Source organism: Rhinolophus hipposideros, assembly GCF_964194185.1.
Source record: "Rhinolophus hipposideros genome assembly, chromosome: 15".
In the NCBI taxonomy this organism is placed as follows: Eukaryota; Metazoa; Chordata; class Mammalia; order Chiroptera; family Rhinolophidae; genus Rhinolophus; species Rhinolophus hipposideros.
The window spans coordinates 12,328,735-12,355,101 of NC_138061.1; the positions used below are offsets into that span (position 1 = coordinate 12,328,735).

Sequence of the window (26,367 nt, forward strand, 5' to 3'; positions counted from 1 at the left end):
AGATGAATGCAGTGAAGAGCAGGACACAAGGGAGAAGCTGTGGGGTGTACGATGGGAGGAAACAGAGATCCTGAAGACCGCTCTTCTGAAGTCGCCTGGATCTGAAACCCAGGTTCCTGGGACCCCTTTGTCTTTCAGCAGAAGGGCTCCCTCTTCTAGGAGCAGTATTGGGTTTCCAGGGTCATCCTTGGTTTGAAGCCAGACAGGTACAGCTCCTCTCTGTCTCTACAGTAAGACGTTATCCTGTTTACTGATAGGTCCAAGCCAGGAGGTAGTTGTACAGGGACGGAATGGAGCTCTCTGTCCACTGGTCAATGGCTGGGATTGGGGGAGGGCATGGGGTGGAGCCTTTTCCTTCTCTTCTCACAAGAGAAGACCTCTTGCGTGTGAGGTCCAGAGGAGGTCCCTGATGTCTCCTACACAGGCTGAAAGCCCATCCTAAGCAGCTCATTTGAATTACCTGGCCGGCTCTTTTAAAAAGAGACACCCTTAGCTGCGTAGTGTGAATTAGTCAAATTAGATTGTTTTTGTGCTAAGCTGTAGTGAGAAATAGCTGGGAGATTGGGAACTCAGCGTGTTCTGGGGGAGGTAGCAGGAGGAACCTGCAGTAACAGGATGGTTTGGGTGCCGCTTGGGGGCTCAGACTGACCTGGTAAGAAGGTTCCAGGAACTGTTTGTGTTCAGGCAGCCCCAGTAGCATAGAGTGGCCTCAGCTGATGGGGCAGAAATGAACAGGGGGCAGCCGGACAGCCTTCGCCTAATAACTGACTGTGCCTGGTCACACCAAGGTTGGGATGTGACAATAGTCATATGGAGAGCGGTGACGGTGAGCTGGGCGCATCGTGCGACTGGAGGGAGCCTTTATGCTGCTGCCACGTTTCTGGCTCTGGGTACCACTTGGAAGCTGTTTGGACATCCAGATCCTAGACTATCCAGGGTTCCTACCAAGTGAAATTTGCCTCGATGTGATTGATGGGTTTTATACCCTGTCTTGAGTCTTCCCTGGAAAGGTGAATCAGTGACTTCCCCTGGTGTTAGCTGTCATTATTTAGCCCATAATTTCTTTCCAGAGCCTGGACTTATTACTCATGATTACCCCCTCCCTGTCGGTTGTGGTGAATGTAATTTAAGCTGCTAGATAGGCTAGCTAGCAGTGTTTGGTGTTTTTTTTTTTCAAATCAGATTTTATTAATCTTGTCTTTAACTTTATGCCTTTTATTCCATCCCTCCTCAATCTATCTCAGCGAGGCCCTTGTAGTTGCTACTACCCAGAGTAGCAGCTGGTACAAGCTGGAGCCAGGACTTGTGTGGGCTTTTACCTTGCACTTGCTCTGACCCATACCCAACCAGAGGGATGGAGTGCAGCTGATGGGTGATTTCAAGCCTAATTTGAATATCCCCAAAGCGAAGGAGTGGCAAGAAGGAAAGTCACTTCCTAAAAACCATGTTCTTCGAAAGCTCACACTTTCAAATGCTCCATTTCCATCTCAACATCACTACTGAGGAGCTGCTCAAGCTCATTACAACTTCCCTGCACTTAATGTTTTCCAAGTCTCCGCACACAGGTTTCCTTCCCCCGGGGCCCTGTCGTGCCTCTGCACCAAACCTGTCTCTTTCCTGCCTGGTGCCTTCAAACAGAGGAGTTGCAACTTTAGCTTTTCCTTTTGACTTTGGTTTTCTTTTTTCCCTTCCCTTTTAGGGAAGCTGACAGATTCTGTTCCTCTCGGGGTGGTTGGGGACAGGTGAGAGCTTGTCGGTTTGGGCCTCCAAGCTTGTCTACAGAAAAGCAAATGTGGAGGTATTATTAAAAGGGTGTGATGAAATGTAAAAGCCTCCCCTTCTTCCCCAGAAGCACAGTGTCTCCCTTGCCAGTTTCCTTCTGGTGGCTTTCCTTAGTGCCTGGAAAGATGTCAGGGCTGGGTTTGGCCGTAAAGGAAGCATAAACCTGATGCACGTTGTTATATATACGTACTTTAAACTTATGCCTTACCTCCTTTCCCCCAAGCTCTGATATCCAAAATAAGGTCAGCCTTTGAGCTGTGGCAATGGGTGCTGCCAATATGTTCATATCTCTTATTTTTTAAGTGATCATTCAGATGCCTCCACTATTTTTTATTACTAAGAGTTCCAGCATCTTCTTCTTGAACATGCCATTGCTTGTTTTCTTCTAAGTATTACAGAGTTATATTCCAAAACCCACTGTGCCTCCAATGCCAAGCAAAGAGGGAGCCTGAGGCTGCTGAGCAGCCCGTCTGCCTGTGACTTTACCTGCTACCAGAAGGTGTCGCTGTTGAGAACAGCCAGAGGGATGCTCGGTGGTTCAGTGTCTGTGCCCATCCTGCATCCTTGGGTACCAGGGTAACAACTCTTAGTTCATACTCAGTATGTAGCCACCATTTCCCGAAGTATGACATTTTGCCCTAGGGGCTTGGTGCTAAGGGGTTCCAGCTAGAGACAGCCCTCCAACTGAGCACATAGTATCCCAGACACTCACTTTCCCGGCGATACATCCCTGGATGGAATTCAGTAGTCCATTTGTTTGCTTTTCCTTCCTTCCTTCCTTCCTTCCTTCCTTCCTTCCTTCCTTCCTTCCTTCCTTCCTTCCTTCCTTTCTTCCTTTTTAAAATTTTATTGTGGTAAGAACTTTTAATATGAGATCTACCCTCTTTTAAGTATGCAATATAGAATTGTTATTTGCAAGCACAATGTTGTACTGTAGATTTCTAGAACTCAGTCATCTTGCATAACTGAAATTTCATACCCATTGATCAGCAACTCCCTGCTCCTGCCCCACCCCCAGCCCCTGGCAACCACAATTCTATTCTTTGCATCCATGAGTTGGGTGATTTAGATACCTCATGTGAGTGGAATCATACAGTGTTAGTCCTTCTGTGACTGGCTTATTTCACTTAGCATAAAGTCTCCAGGTTTGTCCATGTTGTTCCATCTGGCAGGATTTCCTTCCTGTTGAACATAGCACTGAAATAGTGCTTGGTCATAGATATCTCAGTCCTTCAAGAAAGATTCTGACAATACTGAACCTCAAAAGGGAAGAGATCAGGGCCTCTGTGCCCTTTGTCCCCAAGGCTTACTTGACCCCACTGGAGATAAAGTCACTCATCTTGGTACCCATCCTCTGTGTCTCTATAGTTTCCAGGAATGGTGGCTTTGACCAAGTCACCAAGTACATGGTTCTACCTTTCCCTAGGGACTGAGGATCCTATAATTTTATCCTAGACATCTGTGGGTTTTCGTTTTGGGTTTTTGTTTTTGTTTTTGTTTTTAGCAGAACCAAGCAGGTCTCCATTGGTGCAGCTCCAGAAAAACAGCATACGTAATTTTTAAAGTTCTGTCCTAGCCAGCACCACATTTTCCACTGGGGCTGACCCTGTTATACTTAGAAGAAGAAATTTGTTGTTAATTTGTTAACTGGAAGAATTGGGGAAACAGCTCCCAAAACCATGCGGCACATTTCCGCTCCAGTAACATACTCGGTATGACAGTGTTATACCGAGTGTTAAAAGGTGTAAAAAGGTGAAGAATATTGTTTTATTTTAACAGTGTTAAAAGGTGAAGAATATTGTTTTATTTGCCTGGAATCAAACCCCTTTTACAGAGTGAACTGAGGGTCTTAGAGATCAAGGACATTCTCCACTACTCGGGCTAAATTCCTGAGTTGAAAACTGGAGTCTATATCACTATATCTGGGCTTGTCTTGACATGCGGCAAGCACGGGAGAAAACGTCTCAGAGGATAATTAATGCCTAAAACTAGATGGGTAGATTAATTTGGCACTTAATTTTATTTTATACTGATTCATTCACAAGTGGAAATCAGCAATTAGACAATGCAAACTTTTGAACCATGGAAAGAGAGGTTCGGGAATATGAGAAAAATACAAGTAAAACATTTTCCAGTTCATTTGAGCAGTTTTCATTTCGAATGATTACACGGGTGTCTTTAGCAATGCATTCAGAGTGCCGAATGGCTCGGTTTTTTTATTCTTAATGTGCTCCACCTGTGCGAGCTGCCTGCCACCCCATCTCTGAGCTGGAGGCTCCATGGACTCCTGCAGAGGACTCCTCCGTGCGAGCAGAGGGTTTAATCAAGATCCTGAGAGAAGAGCGAGGATGTCCTCTCACCTCTGCGGCTGCCTCTTCTCCTTTGACTCCTGCAGGTGGGGAGGAGCATACTTCCTGTTGAATCTTCCAGGTCGCCAGCCCCAGGCTGTGCACTGAGATGAGATGTGCAGCTCTTTAGCACCTGCTAAGCAGTGTGGGACTGAGCGCGCCATCTCCCTGGCTTGCAGGGGTAACCTGAGCTGTGAATCAGGCAGGAACCTGCTACAACTTGCTCTGTCTTATGGCCCCGTATCTCTTTCCTTATCTCTTCTTTGGCAGAGGCGGGTGTGAGAAGACATTTGTTCCTTGCTAGAGCCTGTCACTAAAACACACTTGTCTAGATTTACTCTGAGTTCTCCTCTCTCCAGCCCATTCCCTATGCGTGCCCAAGCACAGAGTCCTTGCCTCATTTTCCTCACCCTGTCCGTCACCTGCCCACGTTCTCACCAAAGTCACTTTTGCCACTCTTGGCCCTGAGACAGAATCAGACTCCTTTTCTTTACATTGGAACATTCTGTTGGTTGTTAGATCCATGTGGACAGATGGAGTCTTGGCACCAGAACTGTCTTGCTGTCTTTCTGTATGAACGTGGATGGAAAAGGAATGGGATTGAATCTACCCAGGGAGCCTAAGCAGAGCACCCCATGTTTCTTTGGGGGGAAGAGGTGTCCTAATGGAGGGTCTCGGGAGCCAGATTCAGATGAAGCCTCGGTGGCTGAGAAGCAGAGAGAGTCAAGTAAAATGAAGGTGCCCAGTGTTGGGGAGATGCAGTGGTGGGGATAGGAGGTGGGGCCAGAGACTGTCCTGGGGGCAGAGGGAGAAAGATCGGTATGACACAGAGGCAAGATGTTGGGGGCCTCCAGGGTCATGTTGAAGTGTTATATTTTATCTATCAAAGGTTTATAAGAGAAGAGAGACAGGATCAGCTGGGCCTCAGAGAGCTCGCAGGTGGCAGTTTGGAGGGAGGACTGGAGTGGGTCAGGCCAGGCGGCCAGGTAGGAGGTTCTCGCAGTGGACTAGATGAAAGGTGACCAGGGGAACAGGGTGAACGTTGGGAAGCTTGACAGACACCATTGAGGGGAGAACTTGATGATTTATTGAGCATAGACAGAGGATAACGTGGGCCGCTACAGCCTGGAAACCCTGCAGATGATGGCGTGAGTAGATGGGATGGGGAACAGAGGAAAGAGAGACAGAATTGTCTCTTGGGTTGGAAGCAGGGAAAGAAGATCATGAGTTGTTTTGGCCATGCTATGTTTGAAGGATGTATTCATCTGGACTCCTTTGATCCATGATGGAAACCTAGCTTAAGCTGCTAGGGCTAAAGAGGGAGATTGCAGTAAGTCATGGGACTTGGGAGGGAAGGTCGTCAGAGATGGCTAGGACTGAGCGCTCAGTGTCACTGTAACAGCACGCTTACCTCTGCTCCCCTCTGCTTGTCTGTTTCCTTCTCTTGTACTGTTTCTTGGTGAGTGCTGCCACTAGCAGCTCCGTGCACATATCCTGTCACCTCATGATCAAAGAGATAGGGACTCTTCCCCCCACTGAAACCCATTAGAAAAATCCCAGTTAAAGACTTTGATTAGGCTTGCTTGGATCATGGACCCATTCCTGGACCAGCCACTGAGGCCAAAGGCTAAGTGTCAGCCATGGCACAGTAGAAGCCAGGGTCAGCAGAGGCAAGGAGGGAGTACTGGGCTCGGAAAAACAAAGCGGATGTGCAATGCACAAGGGTGCCCACATAGAGATAGAAGGCTCAGGCAATAGGAGGCGAAGGCACAGTCCTTTCAATGGCCCCAAAGGCCAACTTAAACTGCCCCCCTGCCCTTACCTGTTTGGCCTCTTCTCCAACCATCCTGCTTCTGCTCCTTCTGCTCCAGCCACACTGGTTCCCTTGCTGGTCCTCCAGTGTACCAGACATGTCCTGCTACTAAGTCTTTGCTCTAGTTGTTCCCTCTGCCAGGACCACTTTTTCCCAGATGCTCCTAGGCAAACTCACCTCCACGTCTCCTTAAATCTCATCTTACTGAGGCTCACACTGGCCACCCTATTTCATACTATAAACCCCTGCACACTCCTGGTCCCCACATTCAGCTCTCTCTCTCTCCTTTTTAAAAGCATATATAACCTTCTAACACATTATAAAATATACTCATTTGTTTTGATGATTATTTGTTTCTTTTCTTCACTGGAATATAAGTTCCTCAGTCAGGGTTTTCCATCTGTGATATATGCCAAGTGCCTAAAACTGTGCCCAGACAATATTCTTTACTTGCTAAATATTTGATGAATGAGTAAATGAATGAATACATTTAAAACAGGAAAGGATCTCAGAGAAGGGGCTGGGATATAGGGGTAGATTTTAGAATCTTCAACATAGAAAATGGATGGTAGGATTTATAGGGAAAGTGGGTGAGAAGAGAAATAAGCCAAAGACTGAACCCTTGGGAACACCAGGTTTATGGTGAAAGTATCTGAAGAGGCCTGAGAGAGGTAGGAAGTTGGAGAGTTTACAGAACCAAGCAAAGACCTCAAAAAGCAATGGGGAACAGAATCTTAGGATTAAAGGGTGGTGGACCTCAGTGTCAGTTACTCAGAGGGCGGAGGAGAACTCAGAGTGACACTGGCATTAGTATATAGGAACTCTAGCCATCCATCCCTCCATTCATCCATCAATAGGTCCTTTCACCAATGTATTCACCCATCTGCTTGTCTATCCATCCATCATCCTTCCATCCATCATCCATCCATCATCCATCCATCATTCTCCCATTCATCATCCATCCATCATCCATCCATCATCCTCCCATTCATCATCCATCCATCCATCCATCATCCATCCACCATCCTTCCATCCATCATCCATCCATCCATCCATCCATTCCATCCATTCTCCTATCATCCATCCATCCATCCATCCATCCATCCATCCATCCATCCATCATCCTTCCATCATCCATCCATCCATCCATTTAGCTGGCCTGCAGTTATTGTGCCAGGAATAAAGACCTGGCTTCTCACCTACAGTGCAGAGAGGAAGGCAGTCACACACACAATCATGACAGTGTGGTATGGCAGTCTGTCGTCAGGAATGTACGAAGTGCTTCAGGAGAGTAGCCAACTCCACCTGTCATGTCAACGAGGCGCCCTAGAGAAGCTGACATCTGAGCTGGGCTGTAAGGATGAGCAGTGTGGCAGAGAGCAGGTGTGGCTGTCACGGGACAGAGGCGTGGGCTGTGGGCTTGAGGAAGGTATGGGAGGCAAACCACAACCCACGGGCTGGCTTTTGACTATGAGCGGCACTGGGCTCCACAACCCACAGATGTGATCTTTAATCAGCCCAGCCACCCTGCACAGGGTCGACCAGTTGGAGTGATGAGCTCAGCAGTGCCCAATTCCCATGTGGAGGATTTGGGAATCAACCTGGTCTTGCTGAGTCTGAAACCTGGTTTCTGTCACTTCTTCCAAATGATTGTCTTTCATGACAAGCATACAATGTTCTTACACTGTTCAGCCTTACTGCCTTTAGTTCCAGACAGGCAGAATGATTATCCCGGCCAGCCTCTGAATCCAGACGCTCTTTATGGCTCAGTAGCTAAGACAGCGTCAGCTTTAAAGATAGTTTTCACAGAAAGTTAGGACATAATGTCCATCAGAGCCTCTCAGCTTCATTTAAAAAGAAAAAAACTACTCAGGTAATACATGCTCATTAAGCTCTTACTTTATCTAATTTCCCTTTGAGCACTCATTGCTTATTCTAGAGGGGTTTCTCTGTGACAGTTTAGTGATTTCACAAGTTGTTTCTTCAAATAGGAAAAAAATCCTCCCAGACCACACTGTGCTTTTATTATTATTATGAACTCAATCATATTTATCGAGTGTAGTCTATTTGACCCCGGGGGTCCTTGCTCCCGTTTCTAGGAGCCCCCACTCACCTGGTTGGACTCTGTAACTCCCTGCTGAACCATCATTGGAGTTCAATGTCAACCCTCACCTACCCCAAAGCGGCAAGTATCAGGGACCTGACTGTGTATCTCATGGGAGATGAATTCTTTGCTGTCACAAAGTGACAGCCAGCCTTAAATAATCCATAGTTATGTCACAAGGTTGGGGTCATCCAGGTGTTTGCCTACCTACCTTCTCCTTGCCCTGTGGCCATTTCATTAATCATAGGAAAGCCTCTATTTTGTGGATTGCATCTTGAGTGCCACGCTGGTAAAAAGTGTGGCAGGTGAGAGACCCGGAGTCATTCCCAGAAGTGCTGAAGTGGGGGTGGATGAGGACTTAAAGGGGAGTGTCTGGGCTCCTAGACTTCACACCACCTTCTCTAAGACTGAGGACAGCTGAGAGAGACCCCAGTTGATTCCCCTTGCTTCTCAGTTAAGGTGGTTCCTCTTCAAAGGGGCCCCGTCTGCTCTGCCCAGCGGCCATTTCATGTACTGTTTCCCCAAAAATAAGACCTCGCTGGACAGTCAGCTCTAATGCGTCTTTTGGCACAAAAATTAATATAAGAACCAGTATTATATTGTATTATATTATATTATGTTATACCTGGTCTTATATTATAGTAAAATAAGACCGGGTCTTATTATTAATTTTTGCTCCAAAAGCCACGTTAGAGCTGATTGTCTGGCTAGGTCTTATTTTTGGGGAAACACTGTACTAGGACCCACGGAGTTCATAGGCATGGAAAATTTGCTTCCCTTTCAAGCCTAGACATAAACATAGATTTTACAGTCTCTCTCTTTTTTTTTAAATTTAATTTCAAGGGAAGGAGATGCTTCCATTTCAAATAGCTGAAATGTGTTTTATCCACTGAGCAAGGAATGGGGTCAAAAGAATGGGGAAAAGGGAGACCCCAGTATTCCTCTGGGTCTGCCCACACCTTCATGCTGGCCAGCCCCCATAGCCTGTGACCCAGAGCAGTTTCAGTTTTGTGCGGGGAAATCTGCCCCATCAGTTGCTGGATGGCTGTCACGTATAATTAGTGCTCAGGTCTCACAGCCAAGCTTGGCGTTCTGTTCTACCCAGGACACTCCAGACCCCCACCCAGGCATTACCACACGTTACATAGCCTGCAGTCGCGTTGGCATTTCCAGTTCCGTGGGCATTTCCAACTCAGTGAGTGGGAAATTGCTCTGTAATTTACAAAAGCAATTAATTGTGCAGAAAATGTTGTATCCAAGAAAAACAAGAATTTAAAAGAACAATTATTATGAAAAGTACCACACCAAGCTGGAGCTGGGACATTTTCTTTCCTTCCCTAGTTGCTGTCAGTGTGTTTGCGAGTGAGGCGGACCTGGACTCGCATCCTGGTTTGGCTAGTTCTAGAATGTGGGCAGCTCGAGGGCTCAGTTGCGCATCTATAAATGGAGGTAATGACTCCATCTTCACAGGGCAGCTGTGACGATTAATTGAGGTATCTGTGCAAATGCATCAGCTCAGTGCCTGCCACCAAACACAGAAAACTGTCTGTCCCTTTTTCTCCCTCACTCTTTCCATAAGTTTTTATCATAGAGGACAAAGAAGGTGTAAGATTCCAAATGTAACATTTCTCCCCAATAGCAGACAGAGACCTTAGAAGTAGGATTTGTGGGTGGAGGGGGTAGATTCTTACTGCTTTGCACTTGTACGCACCCACAGCATGTGGAAATGTCAACCCATTATGTGAGGCTGTGTTGCTAAGCTTTACACATCACTGGCTTTTCAGTTTTGTACCATTAGGGAAAACTGGGGGATGGAGGCGGGGGCAGACGAAGTCCAGAGGTGTTTGGAGCATGTGTCAGCTCAAGACTATTCTTGTCCAAAATAGACAATTATTGACACACAAAGATACACACAGGAGGATGTGAATGGAGCCGGCCACGAGATTGTGGGCCTGGAGTCATAGATTCACTATTGTTTAAACTGAATAGGCAGTGGGGGGACCCCTGGCAGCCTCTTAGAACACGTGCTGCCTCAGTGACCTGGAGTAACTGTGAATAAAGGGTTCTTAGAGGTGCTTGTGGCTGAGTCAGTGATCTGTGCCACCCAAAACGGCAGTCACTGAGTCATTGCCACTGAATCTGCCCCTTCCTCCCTTCTGGGTGGTTCTGTAAGTCATCTGGTCACCCCGTTAGGAAGCCAGCCATAACCGGAGGAAGAGTAGCTCGTCGTATAGGACCCAGGAACCCCAAATCTGCAGAGCCAGGGACGTGGTGGCAGGAACATGTGCATGACGATGATGGTGGTGCGGAGGATGATGGGAGAATGACATTTACTTGACATTTACTGTGTGCCAGGCACTGTGCTGAGTACTTCACAGAAACACCAGGAGTGGGGGCTGTCGCATCCTCCCTATTTCCCCGATGACAAAGTGTGATCTCGAGCAGCTTCTGCAGTCGCTCAGGTGGTGCCAGTGGGACGGAAACCCAGAGGGTCTGTCGGGTACGAAGTGTGTGTGGCTTGCTGACCACCTGCGTGATTTTTCCAAAGACACTCTGGGTGTGTGGAATTGGATACCAGACGTGACTTTATTTTCACATTTTATTTATTCATTTAAAAGCAAAATTTTTAAGTAAGAGACATTTGGATCTTGACAAGATAGGGCTTAAGTGCCCCTCCCCAAACATATTTCATTTTTCATTAAAACAGTGGTTTTCAAACTCTTTGGTTCCAGAACTCTTTCACACCCTTAAAAATTACTCAGGATCCCAAAGGGGTTTTGTTTATGTGGATTAAAGCTATCGATACGAATCATATTGGGAATCAAAGAGGAAGAAATATTTACATATTTATTACTTCATGTAAAAATAATACCAGGAGTTCATTACATGTTTCTATAAATGACAGAATGTATTTTTATTAAAAACCACTATATTTTCCAAAACTAACCTGGGGGAGAAGTGTGGCATTGTTTTACATTTTTACAAATCTAGTGTCTGAACAGAAGATGCCTGGCTTCTTATATCTGCTTCTGCATTCAGTCTGTTGCAGTATCCCATGTATTTTGGCCTTTGGAAGAACCCCATGGTACTCTCGTGACAGCATGAGAGTGAGAAAGGTAAATAACTTAGTATGGCTAGGAAAATAGTTTTGACCTCATGGACCCTAAAAGGCTCTTTGAGACTGCCAGGGTCCCGGGACATCGCTCTGAGAACGGCTGCACTAGAAGGACCAGAATCATCTCCGGCTAGAAGATGTATGTGCACAAATGTTCCCACAGTGCCCCTGAACTAATAAGACAGTCTGGGTGTGTGTGGCTGCCTTGCACGCATCCTGTCCAATTCCAGCAAATCATGATGACTGGGCTGTAGGATGCCAGCGGGTCAGGGTGGCAATGCTGTGGGACGTCAGTGGGAGCCCGACGCCAGCGCTCTGCCAGGTGGAAATGGGTACTGGGAATTCCAGAACTGCTGAGCTTCCCACCGTTCATCACTGGGGGCCACGTGGCCGCTGGTGTGCCTGGCCCAGCTTGATTTCCCGCTCTGAGACATGCCTTTCCGGCAGACAACCCTTCCTGCTCTTTCTTGGCACAGCAAATGATTTCAGCATCGTATTCAGCTCAGTCAGGCAGAACTCTGGGCTGATGTATGAAAACCCTTTGTGTCCAGAAGGACTTGGTGGTGCTTTTCTCTTAAGAAGGACCTTGGGGAGTGTGTCACAGGTAAACCTCTTCTCCTTGGAATGGGATGAGATAGCTCCCCTTGATGTGAGCCATCTCAGGTGCAGCCCCGCTCTGCTCCTCCTACTCTGTGACCATTTACCACGTAAGAGCTAAAGGATTATAATGGCATCGTGCCAGGGACAACTCTTAGAATTGAAAATGCCAGGAATCTGGAAGTTGGAGGTTCCTGTGAAAACCCAGCAGTTGGAATTCCTGTTGGAGAATTAGCTGTCTCCATCTAACAGCTTTGAACTTCTTAGGCTGAGGGTCAGGGGAGACGGAATGCCACCTCTCCAGGAATGTTCCCTCTAGCAAAGGACCTTGACCCTGTCCTGCTAGAAAACCTTACTGTGGAGAAAGACAACAGCAAATGGGAAACACCTCTTCCATGTTCCAGGCTCCAAAATTCAGGTGGAAACTTCAGCTTCAAATCAGGTTTATGGTTTAGAACGTTTGCTTTTTGCTTAGCGTACTGGCTGGTGGTTGGTTCATTCACTGGGTCAGCAGGACTGGAACGCCAGGTGCTTTGCAGGGTTCTGAGGGCAGACATGAGTGTGCTGTAATATAGAATGTTCATGCACAGGCAGGAAGGGTGGGCTCAGGGACTTCTCCCAGATGCCATCGCTGTGGGGCAGTGGTGCTCCAACTCCAGCCTGCATGGCCTCAGATGCCTGAGGTCTGTCTGGGGTAGGGCCTCCTAATTTGCATCTGTAGAACTGCCAGTGGTGCTGCCACTGCTCTGAGGTCCACACCTGGAGAGTCACTGTCTCAGGAAATGTTGACCAGATGACTTAGAAGCTGATGGGCCTCACCCAGCTCTGAAAGGGATCAGCAGAGCTCAGGTTAAGAAGGAGTGGCAGGCAGAGGGGCCCTGCAGGACACTGACTGAGGAGGGGACACCGGATAGGCAGCACGATTGTGCTGGGGTAACAACAAATGTTATATTTTTATATTTTTAAACTGTAAGAACTATTAAACAAAAAGGATGCCCGCTACTTGTATCATTACACTTCATTGGGCCCAGTAAATATTACTCATATCCACTTAAATCAGATTTTGGCTTCTCGAGCACACAATTCCCATCAACATGGCCGCAAAAATCCAGGAGCTAAAATTTAAAAATCAAACATGAATTTTTCTTGCAGTGTTATTGGGGGTAAATATAAGCTTGAGACTCTGTGGTCTTATTTTCAAAATCAGACTCTAACTCTGACCAATCCAGGTATCCTCCACTGTAAACAAGGCTTACCTGACTGGTCAGGTTATTGGCTGTGAAATGACACAGGCCCATGACACATCGGGCACAGTGACTGTCTCTAAGTAAATGTAGCTGTTAGTGCAGGGTCTAGAACAATTAGACACGGCTGCTGTTTCTCCTTGTCTGTGCCAAACCTGTAACACCAAGATGTTTGTGATGAGTATTGATTTGTAGGTGACTGGAGCCATAGTACATGGCACTCAGATTCATTCATTCGTTCATTCATTCATTCATTCATTTATTCATCAAATATTTACTGAATATCTGCTTTATGCCGGCATAATCCTAAGTGCTCACCTTCTCATGATGAAGACTCTTAACAAAGGGAAGACATAAAGCAGAAAGTGATGGAGAGGAGGTGTGGGCAGGAAGGCTGAAGCTGGCACCTTCCTTGGGGCTCAGAGCCAGTGAGGGGAGTTGGTGAGAGGTCTCAGAGGGGACCCTTGAAATCACTGTGAATGGGTCAAAATAAGCCTTAAGATCACCTGATTGGGCGGGACAGTTTATTATTAAGATGGCTTTTGTGGACAATGTAAATTAGCTCCCCGGCCCTGAAGAAAAAAAGGGTGAAACATAGTTTTAAATTTAGCTGAGAGCTTTAGGTGAAATGTAGAAAATGGGGCTAGGGAGGGGATAAAGGGATGGATGGGGGGGCTATTGACAAGACGACATTAAACATGAGAGTGCAGTACAAAGAAGGGTTAAGGATTTTCTGAAAAGGGGGAATTATCATCTGATGGCAGTGGAATAAGGGATTTATTCATTTGACATATAACACTACAATTCTGTGTCTCCTGAGCAATGCCCCATGTAGGAAGGAAGATATTAGGGACTAGGTGTTTGTTGAGCTCAGAGTCTCTGTTGACCTTAAAACAACTTGCCTGCAAGAAAAGTGACCTAGTGTATATTTCCTATTGAGCATAATATTCCTTAGGAAGTCTGCAACCCTATTAAAGATTAATAGGGGATCTAATTTTCATATGTTTCTGCTTAAAGTCTGTTTGTGCAAGTGTAGGCTGTTAGCCATTCAGACATCCATTTACGTTTCCCTTCCCCCCCTCCCTCCGTGCCCTCCCAGGGCAGCAGAAACTGGGCTCCTTTAATGTGTGGAAGGTAAATGAAAATGCTGCTGAGCAGAGCCTGGAGTTTGGGGTGCATGTAACACAGAGATATTTACTGCTTATCCTTTGGGAGTGGGGGCAAGGGGAGGAGTTTTGCAAATCATCGAAGTCAAGAGAGCCAATATCATTTTATTTTTTCACCTTCTGAGAACCTCCAGAGAAGCAAGGTTTGACTGAAGGAGGCAAGGCAGTGTTTGGGATAATTTCTAGAATTTGCCTGTGTCTCCCTACAGTAATTAGACTTCACCTTCACTGGCTATAAACATCACGATGTGAAACCCCCTTGTTAGGGTGTGGACAGCATTTCCTGATGCCAGCCATGCCAGCAGTGGGCATCGTATGGGGACCACTGGTAGGGACCTGCCAAATTGCCTCTGTCTATCTCCATGGGTATGATTCCATTGACTCATATAAAACACATTTCTCTTCTTGAAGATATGGGGAACTCACATAAGAAATCTCTCCTTGGTCTTAATGGCAGGAATAAGCCTGATGTTAATCGTGAGTTCATCAAGCATATGCAGACCTTGAACGGGTGGATTAGTGACCTCAGGACAAAGCATTTCATATGCTGAGTTATTAGCAGATGGGTTCTAAGGGAAATATCAGTGAGGACATCTCTACCCTAGAGATTCATGGAGGTCTCAAGGTCGGAGGTCTCAAGGTCAGAGTGGACCTCCTGGGCTGGTCCAGAGCAGGAGAGAAGACACCAGGATTGATGAGTCTTCTCCTTATCTAGGAATTTAGAACAGTTATAACAGGTGCTAGGGGCCAGCTATACTTAATCCTTCTGTAACGCTTTGAAGGACTTTGGGTCATTCAACCAGAGTAAATTAAGCTTCAGAGAAATCAAGGTATTTGCCCAAAACGTCATGGTTAGTAAGTAGTTGAATTGAAATTGATAGTCCTGTTCCATTGTCAGATTCTGTATTCAAAACCTCTACTGTACTGCTTTTTAGTAGTGATTTAGTCTTCTGTTGTTGATGTAACAAATTACCACAAACGCAGTGGCTTTAAACAACATGAATTTATGTTCTTCCAGTTTTGGAGGTCAGAAGGCCTACACAGATCTCACTGGGCTGAAATCAAGGTGTCCACTGGGCTAAATTCTTTCTGAAGGCTCTAAGAGTGATCCATTTTCTTGCTTTTTCCCCTCCCTCTTTTCTTGGCTCGTAGCCTCTCCCTCCATCTTCAAAATCAGCAAGGTCGGTCCAGCCTTTCTCACATCGCATCACTCTGACTTCCTCATCTGCCTTCCTCTTTCACTTTTAAGGATGCTTGTGATTATACTGGGCCCACCAGGAGAATCCAGGAGAATCTCTCTACCTCAAGGTCCATAGCCTCAATCATATCTGCAGAGGCCCTTTTGCCATGTCAGGTAACATATTCTCAGGTTCCTGGGATCAAAGTGTAGACATCTTTATTATTCTGCCTACCACAGTAGTTTCTTCTGGACATCTGTCTTCATTTTAATTTTGGTATATCATGAATTGTGGAACTAGTTACTCCCCTCTCTTCCCAGTGATTGCCAGGAAGCATAGAGCCAAATACTTAGCCTTTATCTAGCCAGGGGTATGTGTATGTTTTGTACCAGCTGCCTCACTACCTCTGTCTTATCTTTCTGAAGCCCTCGATTCCTTCAGTAATTTTTAGTTTTATTCTGTTGCACTGAAGCTACATTGGACTGCATCTCAAAATTCTTTCTGAAGCAAGAGAGGGCATAAATGATTAAAGGAACCCACAGATGGGCGACCTTTGCGGCCCAGGGTTCCTGAGCGGGTGACTTTGAGTTTCTTAGGTTCCAGGATGAATGCGATGCAGCTTCTGAAGACGGAGGTGCCTGTAGAATTCTACGTGACGTAAATCCACACCAAGTTGGTCTGGCCTTCTAAACTCTGGTTCTTCTGGTGAAAGATTGGTTGAACGTCTAGATTTCTATTTCTTTTTGTGGCCCCAAGTCACAAACCGGATTTCTAACGTTTTTCCAGCAGAAATATGAGACTTACTGGATAAGAGTCACTCGTAAAGAGTTTTAGCATATCTGTCATCGGCTGTTATCAGAAAGCTATTGGATATCTGAGAGCGTGATGATAATTTCAGCATCCAGAAAACCTCTGATTTCTTTTTTCCCTCAATTTCTTCCCGTAAAAATGAATACTGGCCCAAGCTAGGTTTTCGGCACTAATGAATATGTTGAAGCATGAATAGGACAAAACAACTTTATTGACTTGGCCACACCGCATAGGGTTGTTTGCAATGTGTCTGCGCTCCCATTATGACTTACCGTCTGCTTATACCAGGACCATCAGGGTGTGCGTTAGAAGGATTGGCTGACGGGGTGGAGAGAGGGTCCTGGCCAAAGGGCAGCTCTGACGCGTCCAATCAGAGACTGCCCAGAGCCCTTTCTAAGTTGGAATAAAGTCCCTTGCCAACTACCATAACTTGCTTTTCAAATTTGCCACATAGAAATGAGCTGTCAAGGCCTGTCAGCCTCTGTGTCGATGTTGATTGATGGGTGTCAGTGCTGAGGCAAGGTGGCTTTGTGAGGGGAGCTGGGATTGATCAGATGTGACCTAGACTTCCCTCAGGAGGCTGCTGCAGTTTGACATGATCAGAAAGGCTAAGGAAGTATCACGTCTCTGCCCTGCGGCCTGCTTTCACTGAAACCTCACCCTGGAGAGACACCCCAAGCAGGACGCATGGAGGAAAATGATACGTCGCTCCACCTGTCTTCCCTGAGGCTTTCTCACAGCCCTGTGCGTCTAGCTCAGAGGGCAGTGACGGCAGTCTCCTGTGACCCACGTGCTGGGCCAGGAGCTGCCAAGGAGCCAGATGAGCAACGATGATCAGGGTTCCGCAGGGTCAGTGGGGAGGGCTTGTAGCCTCCCGAGTATCAGAATGAAGCTGAGTGGGGATTTGGTGGAAACAGGCATTGATCTCTACTTGGCCACAGGGCCCTGCCAGCCCCAGGAAACAGAGGCGTTAGGCAAGTCTTGAAGGCTTCTTGGACCTCACAGTGCTCCTTCCCAGCAACAGGGGGCCATGGTTTGGCTGTCACCAAGAAGCACATCAATTGGCTGAGGCTTTCATCATTCCTCCAGAGGGGGACTCCGTGTTAAGGGGCTGAGAAACACCCAATGGTCAGAGCTTCGGTCATCTGTGCCTGGGACATGTGAACCTGCTCCAGGGCCTTTGCTCCAGAGTGGATGCGTTCACCCCCAGATCGGGGGAGGACCCCAGCTTTCGGAAGGGTGTCCTGAGTCTCCACAGTCTGCTCTGGGCAAATGCTGGTCCTTTGCTCCAGGAAGCCGGCACGCACAGCCCAAAGTAGGGAAGAGCAAGGCCAGCAAACATCCCTGCAAAATGTATTTAATATAGACTCTGATTTGCTAACGGATACTTTCCAGATGTGCTCTCCAGTAGGCTGCCAGAGAAGGGCGAAGGTAATTTTCTAAAAACAGAAAGAGAAAAATCTGTTTTGTGTCACTGTACCAGAAAATTACCATTCCAGTGCTCTTGCCTTGTTGTCCCAGGTCTAATATTAGCAGCATGTTTTTCAAATTATTTTTATTCTGCATAAAAGATTAGCAGTATTAACAAACTTACTGCTCTTTAGTCATTTTAAATGTCTGTCTTTTCCCCCTAAACCCCTGAGAACAAAAGTGGCTTTCCTTGAAATGCCTTTGTGTCATGGGGTCATATGACTTAAGAGGTTTTAAGTCACACCACAAGATCCCTGGCCTCGGACTTCTTACATTTGTTTTGGTCTAAGTTGCTGCCTTCAGGTTACGCAGATGTAGCCTGTTCAAAGTGTGTAATAAAAGAGGCAGCAGAAGATAGACAAAGATGGATGTGTCTCCGTGTTCTGCGTGCTGTGTGTTTTGCCACAAGGGCCTAACATTGGAATGCACTGGGGACTAGGGAGAAAAAGTGAAGGGATGGGAAATAAACATTTATTTGGCAATGTGTATTCTGGGTTCTGGGTGAGACACTTTATATAATTGTCATTTCAGTCTCACAGTAGCCATTTAAAGTGACTTTAGACAGCATCGGCTCCATTGTCCAGGTGACGAAACTGAGAGTCGCAGAAATGAAATAATTTGCTAAGGTGTGAGGGCATAAAAGGTGGGGCTGGGATCAGACCCAGGTGCGTGTCACTCCCAGGCCTGTCATTCTTTGCTTCCTCTAACTGATCCCTTGAGAAAGTGTTCAGAAACGACACGGCTTAAATTGAAAACCATGACTTTAAAGCCCTAACGTTCACCTTGGGTTCCAAGGAAAACGCTAGTGACTTCTCACACAGCAGCTTAATTAACAACGTGATCCTGTTCCCAAGGTTCTCGGTTTCTCCTGGGTAGTCTAGTCTAGCAGTCCTGCATGGATACCGGTGCGGTCCCAGAGACCCATAGTAAAGGGAAGCTTAATTCTTCGAGAGACTCACCTCCCTCTTATGCAGAGTTCTGTCGGCATCGTCTGGCCGATCCTGTGATCCTGCATTGCATTCAGAGTGCTTGCTGAGGAAGGCTCTGAAGACAATCTGGCCAAATGGTGGCAGAGGGAGAACAGTTATACACTTGGTGACTTAAATAAAATCCCAGAAAAATCAAAGTCCAACAAACAGCCTCTGCACTTTCCCCTCCCAGGGCTATGACAGGCACCAGGCACTTCCTTTTCCAGGGAGAGCCATCTGCCCCCACCCACCATGTATGCAACTCTGGCAGGACCTTGGTCTCTTTGGCTCTGAGCTTGTATGTGAGATGAGGGGATCTTCCTGAAAAATCTTGGTTTCTATACCTAAAGGAAACCGAGTACCTTGATACTGAAATCATGTGTAATGGCAGATGGGTAAGAGTAATAACGCTTTGAAAACAAGTGTTGTTTTTTGTTGTTGTTGTTTTTCCCCAAGTAGTTTCGAGTGTCCCGTAGACTGTATTTCTGAAGTGGGAGGGAAATCCAAGAGCTTAAGTAATTAAGCAACATATTTAAGGAATTCTAGTTAATTAGTGTCAGAGCCTGGATCTCATTCAAGATCTCACAATTCTTCATGCAGGGCTCAATTCCACCAACACACAGCCTATGTCCAAGTATGGGTTTGTCCTAGAAAACCATTTAAATCGTTAGGATAATCCAGGATGAGTTAAACTGGGCATTTCTAGTGTGATTGTTACCTCTTTGCCGTAACACTAGTTTCCTAAAAGTGTTGCAGAAAAAGTAGGTAAATGGTTTTTCCCCACTATCAAAAGACCATCTGCTGTTTGAGAAGACGCTCGTAGGTTTTATCATTATAATCATTTTTCTATTTCCAGTTAGCAGCATGCTTCCTTTAATATGATATTTTCTGCATAAACCACTGTTTTCTCTTCCGCAGATTTCCTAAGGCCAACTTGGCATTTGTTGGCATTTTCCTCCTCTTTAATGGTGGGAAATTTTCTCCTTCAGAGGGAGATACGTTTTTACATCAGTGCCTATTCATTTCATTTTCATTTTCTCAGAAAAACAATCATGTTCATCACTTCTGTCGTCATGGAGATTTCATGTCTCCAAAAGAAATCCAATTGTGGATTATCTTTGTTAATCCCACACTGGATGTTAAAGCTTTCTTCTGGATCACTGCAGCCCAGGCAGGAAGGCCATTCAGACAGGTGACAGGCTGATTCTTCAGCCAGGGTGGGCAGCGGGGAGTGTGCAGAAGGGGCCGTCGTGGGGTGCTGGGGCTGTGGGGATAGCAGGTGCTCAGGCTGTGGTGGTGACTGGACAGATGAAGGCCTGGGGCTCTGTCAGCCTACGGGACACGTGGCTCCACACTGTGCCGTGAGCTCCGCACAGCCTCTCCTGAGCTCAGCACCTTCCTTGCAGACCTCTCCTCCCTGTTTGTCCCCTCATACCACCGCTGTGCGCTGAGTGGTCGGCGCCTGGATTCTGCCCCCTCCCTGCTGCAGTCTGCACTTCTGTTCTCGTGATGTAACCCCTGTCAGGGCACCCTCCTTGCTTCCTCCCCGTCTGGCCCTCAGTTCGTACCTCTGGTTCACCGCTGGCTACAGTCTCCTGAGTAACCACTTCTCCCATCTTTGGCCAGTTTCCTGCTCTCCCCATTGTTGCTGGAACAGGGAGGACCCAGGGTAGGTTTTAAGTAAATCTTTGCTAAACAACTGAGAGACAAACCTAAGCGTCTTCCTAATATGAGTGTGTTGCTTCTCTGTTTAAAATCCTTCAGTGGCTCCCATTGCTTTCAGGATAACATCCAGACTCATGCGTCGTTCAAGGCTCTTTGCATCCTTGCCAGTGCCATCTCATCCTTGGCGTCCTGTGGCCCCGCCAGCCCCAGTGAGTGACTGACTGTTTTCTGGATGATACATGTGTGAAGTGTGGTAGCTGAGAATGACCTCCAACTCTGGGGTCAGATCGCACATGGTCATATTCCAGCTCTCCCATAGAGTTCTGCCACGAGGAGGGAGATGTGTCACCTCTCTTTGCCTCAGTTTCTTGATCTTTAAAATGGGACTCATGATATCACCTACCAAAGTGGTTGTGAGAATTAAACATGTGAGTACGTGACAAGCACTTAGATCAGTGCCTGGCACATACAAACACTCCATTATTGTTACGCTGGGGTTATTGGGAGTGTGGTTACTTTACATTTGCTGCCTCTTTCTGCCTGAAATACTCTCCTCCACCTTTAGCTGATAGATCCTACACACCCTCCAAATTGCAGTCCCAGTATCACGGCCTTTCTGCCATCAGCTTCCGTAGCTGTGTAGTGCTAAAAGCTTAAGCTGCACAATTAGAATGTGTGGTTTTAAAACCTGCTACTCCTCACTATTTTACACTCGTCTAAATTTGGTAGGCTGTGGTTCCCTCATCTGTAAAATTAGGATAATAAAATAATGGTCGCCATCGTGTTAGAGTTGTCAGGAAAAAATATAAAGTGCGTGAAAACATATGTAGCATATACTAAATACTTCAGTCATGTTAGGTGTTATTTTGATTAGCAGCCTTTCTTAGCTTTTATTAAGAACTAACCACATATGTAATGTGTTATTAGGATCTTTCTACTTGTTTCTCTCAGCTTCTAGACTGTGAGTTGTTTGAGTTCAGGGATAGGGAACTGATTCATCATTAGATCACAAGCACTCGACACTTCATTAACTCAATGGAATGGACTAAAATTCAGCTGCTTTGTCACTAGATGTAACCGACTGCACACGTTGCTTTAAGGGAGTTCAGAGGACTGTGTTGGTAAGAGAAGAAGCTATTAGGAAGGAAGAACAGTCTTTGGGGAGGCCCGTTTCCTTTCTTTGGAAGGTACTGAAGGCTGGAGGTTAATAGGTGCCACACCATTTCATTTGTGCCAAAGGTGACAGGGGATGGGAGAGGACACCTGTCCAGGAAGGACAGGAACTGACCCCTAAGACATGATATATGCTTTATCTGTGGGACTGACCACATCAGATGGGTTCTTAAACAGGGTTGTGCTGATAAATATTTAACAACTAGTTCTCCAAGAGCAACACAAAGCCCTGATTTGTAGTGTTTGCTGATTGCCGTGCTGTAAATACTCCCACCAGGGCCGCTTTCAAGCTGCCACTGTGATGTTCCCCACTCACAAAACTCCTGAAAATTTACCAGTCAGCCCGTAATGAGCTGGCTCCAGCACACCACTGTATAAACTTCTTCTTCCTGCAGTTTTTCTCTCTGCAAAAATGTGACTCCTGCAATGTGACCATCTTGTCTCCTCATATAAATGTCACAAGGAGCTGGGTCAAGTGTGACGGGACCCTGGAAATGCTAGTGTTTTCGCAGTGTGGCCTGTGCTCGCTGTTATTTTGAAACTCTCCTTCCCTCCACTGACTGCGCTTGTCCGAGCGCCAGGATCTGTGCTGACGAGCCCTCTGAAGCCAGCCTGTTCAAGGTTCTGCTCAGAGCAGTATTATCTAGTTTTATTCTCCCAATCAGGGTTATGCTCTCTGCAGCAGACTGACTCAATTAGCCTTTCATTCCAGAGTCCAATTGTGAGTCAATTCTGAGGTTGTTAAGCAAAATGAGTCTGGTGGCAGTAGCCTTGTGCTGAAGGACCGTAATCCACATCACGGGCTGTTCAGTTCATAGTCTCCTCGAGAGACCACGAGAAAATGGGAGACACGTAGACAGAGCGGCCTTTTGTCCGTGTCTGGGGGACGGGCGAGAGCGCAGGGCTGCCAGGTCAGGGAGCTCATCTGGTTGTATGCAGAGCTGGAGCCTCAGCTGCCCGCACCACAGTTGGCGTTTGCAAAGTTAGAAGCCCAGTCCCACTAGGTCATTAACTTTCATGACCAGGAAGATACTTTTGAAATTAACACTCAATCCAAGCTGGATGCCGTTGGAGGCGGTTGAGTAAGCCTGAGCCACCTTTAGGGATTTCCTCCGAAAAATAAATCCTTTAATCAGGCTACAGAAAATGGCCAGGTTTTATGCGCTTCAGTGTGTTCAATTAGAGTCAGAAAACACCAGCTAGGCTCAGACGGTGGGAGAGATCCAGGCGCACACGCACACACACGTGCATGCACACGTCTCCTACGGAGGATTTTGCCAAGCCACTTAGCGTCGGCACATGGCCCTGCCTGGAAAACCACATAAAGGGCCTATCTGAGGAGCGTCAGGTGCTGTGCAAAGAAAATAAAGCAGAGCTCCAGCACCTGCCCTGGGGACTCCCACTGATGGAACCAGGCACGTGACAGATGGAACGTACAGATCGGCACCGATAGGGAGGCTCAGACACACCTTGTTTACAAGGGTTCAAGGAGAGACCAGTCTCACGAGAACACTGCACAGCATTTGCTGTGGGCTGTGGACTTTGATGATTTTATCAGGCCTTTTAATCCCCTTCTAGTTAAAGTGGTGGGAAAGGGACACAGAGGTGGTCCCTTCCTGCTGTTTACAAACCATTGTGATCATCACCCACCCTACCTTGTTCTGTCTGCTCGTTTATATCATAAAATATGCTAAGTAAATACAGTTTATTGGGTGGAAAGACGTAAAAACAGCACTGGGTATGTTGGTTGCCAACTCGGGGGAGCTAAAGAGAAGAAAGCTGAGACAACCGTTCATTGTCTCTCATAATTGCCAGATAATTTAAATTCTCTGGCAGTCCATTGTGTGCTTCACATAGAAACGGAGCTGTTGTCTGCTGAGATGACCTCAGAGGTGGCCCAGCTCTCAATCAGGATTTCTCCAACAATATCCTCTTCAGACTGAAAAACAGCCAGTTAGTCACAAAGAGGCGTCTTCCTCCCCAGACCAGCGTGTCTGCCGCCCCTGTCCACGTCTGGGTCTCTGTAACTTCACCACCTCCCAGGGCTTCCAGGTGGATTGTGTTGGACCTGGGCAGTTCCAAAACCGTAGACAGATGCTGTATTTTGATCAGTGGACCCTCCAGGTACCACCTCCAATGGCAGGCCCACCACACTCAAAGACAGTGAAACCATGGCCAAAGAGAGTATTACCTTACCCCTCTTGCTTTTCCCTTCAGTTCCAGACAGGCAAACTCCGCCCTATTGTCACTGAAATAGATCAGTGCCCCCTAGGCTGGTGGATGAGAGGTGACCTATAAGACAGATATACATATTTTTTCAGCTAGTAGGAATTACGGGAGCAGATGGCTGTAGGATCCTATTTTGATGCCAGGAACATGTTTCTGTATAAAGTAAATATTTTCCCAGTGTGGATCTCCCGTGAGTGTGTAGAGAAGCAGATTTCCTAAAGATGCAAATAAGTCTAGTCAGAAATAAATATTGAATGGAAACTTCAAAGCACCTTGATTTCTTCCATTATAGGCCCTGAAGACCTCTCTGCAAATAAGCAGACACACGTGGGTGAGGGCTGGGGGAGAGTGGGTTGGGGGGTTGTATAAGACAGGATGCTAACATTTTAAGAGTTCACGTTTTCTACATTTTGAGGGTTGGAGAAAGGCATATGAACAAAGGAATAAAGAAAAGTTATGTTTGTCTAGAGGCTCAGGATATTTTAAAACACGCTCCCCCCTTTTCTTTCTATTGCAGATCTCGCCTTGCTGACTTTTTTACCAACTGCCAGCCAGAGTCCAGGTCTGTCAGCAGCTGCCTAAAGGAAAACTACGCGGACTGCCTCCTGGCCTACTCAGGGCTAATTGGTAAGATCAGGGAGAAGCAGGACGGGAGAAAAGGCTGGTTTACAAATACAGACTCTTTCCGTGGTAGCCTGCCACTGCCTGTGAAAGTAACAATCTTCCAGTAACCCTCTGTGCTGGGGTTTTGATGTTAGGGCTTTAGGACTCGCCTGTTAGAAAAGAAAAAAAAAGATAATGGATGTGTAAAGGCGGGAAGCAGGGATTACTGAAAAGCAGGAAGACAGCAGGGAGAAGACCTATGAAACCCCTCAGTTGGAGAACTGACCATGCAGAACAAAAGTACAACAGAAAGCCTGGTTATGGAAGAGGAGAGCAAGTCAAACCAAGTTAATTGAATTAGGGAACTTTGGAAAAAGGGAACATGGAAGTCTTATTCATTCTGGGAAACTCAAAAAGGCTGTTTCCCAGAAATGGCTCTTTGGAAAGAAAAACCCTAACTGCTCGGTTCCTTCTCGCCATTAATGTTCTTGGTAATTCAGCTCCTCGTGGGCAGGGGGTGATTGTATCTACATTTTTTCCTCCTGAGAATAGACACAGCAGAAACAGTACTTGCTGCTTTTCAAGACCTGAGGCGTTTTAGAAGAACCAGGTTCTCAGCATTCAGGAGAACACTGCAAGTAAAGAAGGTGCCATGAGTTGGAAGGGAGCCAGAGATGAGACAAATTTGTGCCCATGGATAAGCAGGGCAGGAAGGAGGAAAGGACAGTGCTCCATGTACCACAGACTGCTTAAGCCTTGGTGACAGAGCGCCGTCAGGAACGAACGAGTAGTGAAGGCTGTGGCGGGATGAGGGATATCACACTTGTCAGAAGCGTGATGTCTCAGCCAGGGGGTGTGTTACTGCCAGGATCAGACAGGTTACCAGGCACAAAGAACTTCTCACCAAGAATGACAGCACAGACGAAATTCTTTACCACCCGTGTCTTCAGCAAGAGCCACTGGGAAAATCAACGATGGTACTTAATGCAGGGATATTACAGTTATCTGCACCCCCATCGCAACTTTTTTGGAAAGGATCCTTGTGCTCTGTTGGGTAATGCCTTTCACCAGTTATGGACCATTTTTGTGGCTATGTCCAATAAGCCTATCTTCCTTAAGTCAGTATCTCAAATTGGCATTCACGTTCTCCTTTTCTTAAATAAGTCAGCCTCTAGTAGGGATTACTTATCGACTAGGAATTTTAGGTTTACGAAATAACAAGTAATTAAGGCATGCTCATTGTAAAAAATAAAAATAAAAATAAAAGTACAGAGAAGCCCAAAGGAGACAATATGAAGGCACTACAAGTCTACTCCCAGATGTAATTACTATGAACACCTTCGTCCACATGCCCCCAGGCATACAGGCTCATTAAATCCTCCATGAGTGGCCAAGGCGCAGTGCTGCCAGGCATTTCTGGCTCAGCAAACTGTTACATGCCGGAGGATGATGAAATCCTCATCATTTAAGGGAATAATCTGCCAAGGCAATGCATTCTACCGACCAAAATTTACTTCTCAGTTCGGTCCGGATCTCTCCCTCTGCCTTGGTTGTTGGGTTCTAACTTCTTTCAGGACAAAGCTTGTTCCTACTTCTTCTATATGTCAGGGGCCCACTATGGTGCCAGGCCTGCTTAGTAGATACACTTTAACCTCTTTGTTCAGTGTTTGGGGTGCCTGTTCCTTTCTCACCCAAAATTAGGCGCTCCCTCTTTATTGTGGATCGAAGTTCTCATCCCGAGGTATAATGGCATATAATTTCGTTCAAGTCAGTAAGGAATGTAGGACAAAGAAGATATACCCTTGACCCAGAAGAGCTTTTTTTGTTTCTGTTTGTGAACCAAATATACGCTGTGGATCACTGAGCACCTATCACTTCTTACTTTCACAAAATATATAAAAACAGTCTTCTTGGCATGAGTAGGCATTGCCTGGTGTGAGCCACCCAGAAGAAGACATTTGCGTTGTATTAAGTATAAGCACATTGTTTATTTGTGCCAGTACACAACTCGTCTGCAAAACCATGAATATGAGGAAAATGTAGGCAAGAGCGACCACCCAGTATTTCTTTGGGGACTTTTGAGGGCTATGGAGATACTGCTC

The 26,367-nt window shown here is 46.4% G+C and overlaps 1 protein-coding gene across 3 annotated transcripts in view; it reads left to right on the top strand.

Moving 5' to 3' along the window:
- Positions 1-26,367, top strand: part of GFRA1 (GDNF family receptor alpha 1) — a 203,176-nt gene that overhangs the window by 140,696 nt on the left and 36,113 nt on the right. For all 3 annotated transcript variants that reach the window (XM_081074712.1, XM_081074713.1, XM_081074711.1), the window contains exon 6: positions 24,180-24,289. In XM_081074712.1, coding sequence (XP_080930838.1) covers positions 24,180-24,289 — 110 coding nt within the window. The remainder of the gene's footprint in view (positions 1-24,179; positions 24,290-26,367) is intronic.